Raw genomic sequence first — 8,412 nt, 5'->3', positions numbered from 1 at the left:
ATGCTGTGGACTTTGGCGAGCTGAGGGCGGGAGCTGCCGTAGGTTCAGGAGATCTCAGCGCGGTGCCACTAGCCTTCTCCGGGCCACCCAGCCGACACAAAACGGCTTTTATTGCTCTTGTTCAGCTGGCCCCAGCCACGCGTGGGGCGGTCGCCGGGCCCGAGGGGAGGGGAGCCGGCCACGGGGCTGCTTCCCCGCCCGCCCCGGCCACGTGGCGCAAGCAGCCCTTCGCTCCTGTTTATGGAAATACTTTATTTTAAAAATACAGGAGCTGTGGCAAGCAGCCCTCTCTACAAAGGCGTGGGCTGGAGCGTCGCCGGCTCTGGCAGCTGCTGCCGCGCTCACTGGCCCGGCGGGCTCTCTGGAGCAGCGGCCCTGCGCCGTCCCTGGCAGCCGGGCGTGTTCGGGCTGCCAGCGCGAGAGCCCCTTCTAGAACCAGAACGATTGTGCTGAGTCGCTCAAGTGAAGGAGACAAAGCCACCAGCCCTGGGGTAACACCAGGGTGGCGAGCACCGCTGCCCACGGCGTCCCTGCCCCCGACCCAGCCGCCGCAGCCCAGCAGAAGAGACCCCCCCACGTGGGGCTCGGGGGCTACTTGTGTCTCGCCCCTGCTGGGCCCAAGAGCAAAGGCAGGTTTCCGGTGGGGCCAGGCCGAGTCCCAGGCAGGCTCAGCCAGGGACAGTTATGAATAGGGAGGAGCAAACACGAGCGCTGGGAAGAAGACGACAAGTATAATCACGGGCTTCACTGGTGCACACGCCCCGCCCCCCCGCCCCCCCTTCCCATCCAAAGGATTCTGGTAACAATCTCTTCACGGGGCAGCTCCGCCGGGGAGGAGCAGGAGGGGAACCAGGGCCCAGCTGGTTCGTTTGGGTCCCTGGAGAACTCGGGCTATACCTGAGATGAAGAGGTCTCGGAGACGCTCCGGAGTGCTTTGTGCCTGGAGTGCGCTCCTTGCTGGGACCGGTCCGTCTCACTCGCCCCCCGCCACGGGAGAGCAGCTTCCCGCCTCCCTGCACCCCCAAGGTGGCGGCAGCCAGGGATGCTGTCTGGAGGGGCCGTCATGTGTCCAGGACGTCCCTGGTGGGCGACTGCTCGTGGGCCACGCCCTGCGTGCTGTGCAGAGTCTGGTTGTGGGGGACGGAGTTCTGCTGGAGCTCCAGGGCCATCGCGTGGGGGGGGAACTCCTTCACCTGCTTCTTGTACTCCAGGAAGGTGCAGGCCTTGGTGGCCATGGCGATAATGTTCTTGCCGATGAAGATGGTGGAGACCCTGCTGTCCTGGAACAAGACCATGTTAATGGCCCGGATGAAGATGGTGACCACGTTGATGGTGACCAGGCTCAGCACGGGGTAGAGCATCATTTTCTGCGGGGCAATGTGCTCCCCTTGCATGCTGATCTCGCTCAGCGAGACGCAAGGCAGGATCAAGAGCAGGATGTAGCAGTAGAAGAACATGAGCCCTTCCGCCCAGATGGGCAGCCCAGTCTTGTGCGGCTCCCACAGGTTGGCCTGGATGTCTAAGATATCCAGCAGGTCCAGGGCCACCCAGAAGAGACGCCCCCGCAGATCCTCCTTCTTCCGGAAGGTCCGGATGTACTCCATGCTGTCCAAGGCCACCAGCACCAGGTAGAGCCCGGGCACGCAGATGGACAGGAGCAAGGTCAAGGCCTTCCTGGCCACCGTCTCCAGATTCCTCTTGTCCGCCTTGTAGTTCTGGAATATGAAATACAGCTTAATCTCCAGCACGAAGATGTAGAGGAACCACAGGATCATGGCGTAGCCCCGCTTGGCCGTCCTCACCTCCGCCCCCACCCACACCGCCACGTAGCGCAGCACGATGAGGAAGCAGATGTCTCCCACCAGGACGATGATGCAGACGCCGATCTTCCGGGGCCCTTGGTTCTGCTCCACCAGGTAGGCATCCATGAAGGCCATGCTGGTCATGATGACGATGGTGGTCAGACACACGTGGCGCTTGTCAGGCGGCGGCAGCACCATGGTGAGGTGAGCTGCCCTCCCGCTCGCCTCCTCGTGTCACCTCACGCGCAGGCCTGCGTCAGGGCAGGGGGACCACGGGCGGGGGGCAGAGGCTCATCAGCTGTAAGCAAAGCACCACGGGGACCAGGAACAAGCCCCGCCATGAAAATCCCCCCAAAAGGCAAAGACAACCCCAGCGCTCCAGGGCCTCCCGTCGGGGTGTCTCAGCAGAGAAATGCTCCAGGGATTCCACGTCGCCCTTCCGAGGTTCCACTCCAGTAGCTCTGCTCCTTAGGCAGCAAAGCTGGTCCCCCCGAGAGATCCTTCCGGACATCCCCTAGCGCCTCGCAGCCCCTGCCTCGGGCCAGTCAGAGGGGAGGCAGCGCCCCCGCATGGCGCGCGGCAGCAATTCAGCGTCTAAGGCGCTTCCTGGCTCCGCCCCGGGCCCGTGGAGATCAGATCAGCACGGCCAGGCCAGGGGGGGGCGGGAGAAAGGCAGAGCGGCTCCGGAAATGGGGAATGGCCCAAGGGCCAGGGCATGGGGGGATCCCACGACTGCAGCTGCAGCAGGAATCTCTGGTATTATCCACGACGAACCTTCCTCGCTCTTCCCGGCGCTGGGTACTGAGCCGTGGCCTCCGGCCTGCTGCTCACTGCGACCTGGAAGAGACCAAGGGGAACGCCGGTTAGGGCTTGCTGGCCACAGAGAGCAGGGTGCAAAGACACACTGGGGGGCCTGGGTAGGCTGTGGGCTGGACGCCTTCCCTGTGACGGAGCCTCCCGCCCACTCAGGCAGGTTAAACCCACGTGCACCAGCGCTACCGGCGTGTGGGGAGCCACGTGCCCCTCCTGCCTTCAGTCCCACTTACGTAAGGCTCCACGTGAGGGGCCTGGCCGTGCGTCTGCGGGTGCAGGGTGCGTAGGGAACATGCAGCCCCGTGCCCCCCTTGGCGGAGGCTCTGTGCGCGTGGGCGCTCAGGCGCAGTACCAGGTCTGGACCACTAGGAGGCGCTGGTGTGCCTCAGCCCACCTGTGGACCAAGGCCGTGGGGCCAGCCAGCGGCGCAGTCAGGCAGGGCCGCGGGGGCTACCGGACAGGACCTGCCGCGTGCGTGGGGCCAGCAGAGCCGCAGACGGGTCAAGCTGCCGTGGTGGGGGCTGGGTCCAGTGGGGGGCCCGTAACACACACTCCTCACTGGGCTCCCCGTGGCCCTGGGCAAACGCAGCCCAACCCCACCTGCAACTCTCACGTCGTTCTTGTGCCCAAGGCTTCACACTGGCTGTTCCCACGCGGCCCAGCCCCCTGGACGGCCACCAGGCCCACAGCCGCCTGGCTCTGGGTAGAGTCCAGCTAGGACGCTGCGCTCCGGGACCCGCTCCTGGACTCACGTCCTTCCTTGGGACGTGGGCACTGCTGCCTTGACCAGGGTCAGAGACCTCCCACCGCCCCCAGCCACTCACACATGGCCCACCGCGGCACTCCAGCCTCCCAGTTCTACCGCTGCAGGGACTCAGCCCCTCGGCCCGGCAAAGGAAGGGAAAACTCCTGGACTTACAGCAGAAGAACATCAGAGCAGCCAGCCTGGCTCAGACCAAGACCCACCCAGCCCAGTGTCCTGTCTGCCCCCAGCGTCCCACCCACCCTGCACTGCAGCACTGCCCCCAGCGTCCCGCCCACCCTGCACTGCAGCACTGCCCACCCAGTGCCCCTACACTGCAGCACTGCCCCCAGCGTCCCGCCCACTCTGCACTGCAGCACTGCCCACCCAGTGCCCCTACACTGCAGCACTGCCCCCAGCGTCCCGCCCACTCTGCACTGCAGCACTGCCCACCCAGTGCCCCTACACTGCAGCACTGCCCCCAGCGTCCCGCCCACCCTGCACTGCAGCACTGCCCACCCAGTGCCCCTACACTGCAGCACTCCCCCCAGCGTCCCGCCCACTCTGCACTGCAGCACTGCCCACCCAGTGCCCCTACACTGCAGCACTGCCCCCAGCGTTCCACCCACCCTGCACTGCAGCACTGCCCACCCAGTGCCCCTACACTGCAGCACTGCCCCCAGCATCCCGCCCACTCTGCACTGCAGCACTGCCCACCCAGTGCCCCTACACTGCAGCACTGCCCCCAGCATCCCGCCCACTCTGCACTGCAGCACTGCCCACCCAGTGCCCCTACACTGCAGCACTGCCCCCAGCATCCCGCCCACTCTGCACTGCAGCACTGCCCACCCAGTGCCCCTACACTGCAGCACTGCCCCCAGCGTCCCGCCCACTCTGCACTGCAGCACTGCCCACCCAGTGCCCCTACACTGCAGCACTGCCCCCAGCGTCCCGCCCACCCTGCACTGCAGCACTGCCCACCCAGTGCCCCTACACTGCAGCACTGCCCCCAGCATCCCACCCACCCTGCACTGCAGCACTGCCCCCAGCATCCCACCTATCCTGCACAGCACCAAACATTTAAATCTTGCAGTGAGTTGCATTTGCCATCACATAACGGTTGTTGTACAAAATGACCGATCAGCAGAGAGACCAAGGGGAGACAGGAACACCTGGCCCCAGCCACCCAGCTGACCGAGTCCCAATTAGGCGGTGGGGAGGTCCCACTGCCAGCAGCCTTTCACGGCTTGTCCGAAACTGGAGCCCAGGCGCAGGAGCAGCAGCGCTCGGGGCTCCCTGGGGTGATTGGTAGAAGTTTGCAGGCGCTGTTCAGAATGACTCCCGGGCACGTGCGCCGCCTGCATCAGCACAAGCCCCTGGCCTGCGCCGTGCTGCCTTCAGCCCCATGATTATTCTCTCCTAGGGTTCAGATAAAGCACATCAGCGTCGCTGGAACTGCTCTTTAGATGCCCGCCGGGGGATGTGCAGCCGGGGATGGCTCAGCCCAGCTCCACCGGGGCTCTCATCCTTAGCTCACTCCAGCATCACCCCGGATGCATGTCCCCTGCCCCATCCGATTTGACCGGGGCTCTCGGGAGGAAATGCTGGTTTCCGCCTGAGCATTTCTGCTTTCAAAGGACCCAGGTTAGCTGGGAAGCGGTGGGTGCCCCGGGGGAACTCACTGCCCCCGTCTGTTTAGAAGCAATTCTGCCTGTACATTTCTGGCTTGCAGCTCCCTACCGCTGGACTTTAAGGCCACCAGGGACTGTCACGAGCCCAGCCCCTCCCCACTGCCTAGCACCTCCGGCCGAGTTGCTGGCGACCTCGCACCGACGCCCACAGTCCACCATTCGCTCTAGCTCACGCCAGTCAGTGACGCGGGCCCCACACTGCACAGGAAGGAGAATCCCCCGGGCTCTGCCGCTCTGCCCTGGGGGGGGTCAGTGAGGGCGCCCCACCAGCCAGCCCCTGGAGAGAATGCTCTGTCGTCACTCAGAGCCCCCCCCGGAGATACACGCTAAGGGCAGCTGTGGACTAAGATGCCACTGGGGGCTACGCGGGGCCAGTCCCGTCTGGGTGTGCGAGGCCCCTCCCCGGGCGCACGCCGTGCAAACGCCCCTCTGGTGCGCAGCGATGGGCGTGTGGCGTTACCACATGGGGCCAGTCCCTTCAGGGTGTGCGAGGCCCCTCCCCAGGTGCACACCGTGCAAACACCCCTCTGGTGAGCAGCGATGGGCGTGTGGCACTGCTACGCGGGGCCAGTCCCGTCTGGGTGTGCGAGGCTCCTCCCTGGGCGCACGCCGTGCAAACGCCCCTCTGGTGTGCAGCGATGGGCGTGTGGCACTGCTACGCGGGGCCAGTCCCGTCTGGGTGTGCGAGGCCCCTCCCTGGGCGCACGCCGTGCAAACGCCCCTCTGGTGTGCAGCGATGGGCGTGTGGCACTGCTACGCGGGGCCAGTCCCGTCTGGGTGTGCGAGGCCCCTCCCTGGGCGCACGCCGTGCAAACGCCCCTCTGGTGTGCAGCGATGGGCGTGTGGCGTTACCACGCGGGCCCAGTCCCGTCAGGGTGGGCGGGCCCCTCCCCTGTGGGTGAGAAGGTGCGAATACCAAAAGGGGGGAATCCTTCTGCACGGGGCCAGCCCCCCGGGGTCTAGTCAGGCCCAGTCGGAAGGCGCCAGGTTTGCACCTGAATCCCAGCTCGGCGGTTTCACGCTCCGGAGTGTCCAGGGGGCTGACGGGCTCCCCCGGGTTGGCAGCGTCCCGCTCTCGATGCCTGACCTGTGTCCATTGATCCCTGGCTCAGACGCTGTCCGGCGGCCGCTGGAGCTGCTGGCGAGTTTCCATGCAGCGCGGCACGAGGATCGAAGTGCAAGAGGGACCCTGCGCCTGCCCCAGCCTGACTCCCACCGAGTCCTGACTGGAGTCTGGGCCCTGCCCTTCCCCTGGCTGGCCCAGGGCTGGACACGTGTCTCCTGCCTCTCCCAGGCCAGGGCTGCCAGGGAGCAGGGAAGCACAGGAGTTGGAGACACTGCGTGAAGCAGAGCCACAGCAGAGCTGACTTCAAAAGGGAGGCTCATTAGTGCAAGCAGATGGCTCCTGAACTCAGCTCTACCTGGCAAATTAGAGTCAATTATTTCAGTGATTTCAATTCTGCTATTAAAAGCGAGAGCAGCAGAACCACACAGAGCATCTGTCTCCCAGCCCGTCGGGATGCTTAAAGAGTCACTTTCCCATTCATTGGCTTGATTTATTCCGGCGTCACTGGATGTGCGTCTGAAGCGCCCCTTCACCGAGTCGTTCAGCAGCGAAGCCAATGGATTCTCACAGCCCCCCACAAGCCTCTCCACATGGCGCGCCTGCTGCACCCGCGCTCCCAGCAGCCCTTCCGCGCGTGGGCAGGAGGCGGCCGGGTGTCAGGGCACCATCAAACACCCCTGGGACAGGCAGGGGCCGCTGGTCCCGCTGCGAGGCCGTATTTCACCAGGGGCTGTCCAGCAACTGCCGCCCTGCTCCGTTCCTCCTAGCAAGACAGTGCCACATTCACACCAGCACCCTCCCTCCCCCGGCCTCTGCGGCTTCCCTGGTTCTCCGGGACTTTTCATGCGGATTTGCAGCATCTAGGGCCAGGAGGGACCGCGGAGGGGATCTAGCCTCACCCCTGCCAAGACGCTGGCTTTGTTCTGTGGCAAAGGCTCATCCTTAGCTCACTCCAGCATCACCCCAGATGCATGTCCCCTGCCCCATCCGATTTGACTGGGCCCAGGCCAAAACCAGAGACATGAATGGACGTGGAGTGCAAAGCCTTTGGGAAAGTGCAATGTGCTTTCCAAATTCCAAAGCCGAGGATCTCTGCCTTCTTGGCAAGGGCGCCATTTATGGGGAGCGGCGGGGGGGGGGTCAGTAGCTCTCCACAGGTTTGAGCCCCTGGATTTCATGCCTGAGGCCTGCTGGAAGCACATGCCCTGGCCCCAGAGGTAGCTCTTACCTGCAACGCTTTACCGCCGGCGCAGGGAGCTTGTATCAGCAGAGGGAGGCAGGGGATTAAGACAACCACAAGCTTGTCGCTCCAGTAACTGCGGGATCGTTGGATCATCACGAAAGCGCTGCTGGAGACAAGACACTAGGGAAGAAGGACTCGGGGAGCTGCGCTAATCTGGATCTGCAAAACCGCCCTGGTTTTACCCGCCGAAGCTGATGCCCTAGCAAATCTGTCAGGCTGAGGTGCCGCAGGATGCCTCGTTTCGCCGTAAGAAAGAGCAGGAATTAGGAATGGGGGGCTGCAGGGCTGGGTCACCACAGACCCACCGTGGGGGTAGCTCCGGGGCCCAGCATGAGCCAGGCCTGGGCAGACCCGGCTCGCACTGGCTCCTGGACTGCTGTGGCTTTGCCCTCCCCCGCCAGCACACTGCGGAGATGGTGCTGTGGGGAGCCGGCTTTTAAGCAGGCTCCCCCCAGCACCAGCTCCTGCTTCCCCCACCTGGTACAGAGGCAGCAAGGGGGCGGGAAGCAAGTAGTCACTCGACTACCCAATGACCCTAGGCTTATCGGGTAGTCAACTGCTCGACCAGTCGCTTACACCCCTAACCAAGACCTCCCCCACTGCAACGTGAGCCCACTGCTCCTCGTTCTGCATCCGTCCCTACTGAGACCAGCCTCGGGGCGTTGCAGGCGGCTCTCAATCCCCCCTCGCTCCTCTCTCCTGCAGACTAAACGAGCCCTGTTCCCTCAGCCCCTCCTCGTAGGTCATGTGCCCCATATCACTGGCTGCCCTCCGCTGGACCCTCTCCAGTGCGTCCCCACCTTTCTGAAGCGGGGCCTGTATTTTCCCACCTGTGCATGGGGATACAGGCACTTGGCTCCCTGGCCGGCGTGCAGCGACGGGAATCCCCAGCTACGGGGCAGAGCTGGGAGCAGGATTTCCACGTGTTTCCACGCCAGTCGGGACCGAACGGTGAGTTACCAGCCTCTGCCGCAGGCCGGAGAAAGTGTCGGTCAGGAAACGTTTCTGACTGCACCCGCCTGAGTCGCCACTGACCCCCGCCCCCCCACATCCCA

At 64.5% G+C, this 8,412-nt stretch overlaps 1 protein-coding gene across 1 annotated transcript in view; it reads right to left on the bottom strand.

Moving 5' to 3' along the window:
- Nucleotides 1–232: 232 nt before the first annotated feature.
- The window catches only part of TMEM121 (transmembrane protein 121), a 50,702-nt gene continuing 42,522 nt past the window's right edge, over nt 233–8,412 (bottom strand). The window contains exon 2 of the mRNA XM_075937086.1: nt 233–2,639. Within this exon, the coding sequence (XP_075793201.1) occupies nt 1,062–2,000 (939 nt within the window). The 5' untranslated portion in view covers nt 2,001–2,639 and the 3' untranslated portion in view covers nt 233–1,061. The remainder of the gene's footprint in view (nt 2,640–8,412) is intronic.

This window comes from Pelodiscus sinensis, chromosome 9, assembly GCF_049634645.1.
Source record: "Pelodiscus sinensis isolate JC-2024 chromosome 9, ASM4963464v1, whole genome shotgun sequence".
Classification (NCBI taxonomy): domain Eukaryota; kingdom Metazoa; phylum Chordata; order Testudines; family Trionychidae; genus Pelodiscus; species Pelodiscus sinensis.
This window is presented reverse-complemented; position numbering and strand designations above follow the sequence as displayed.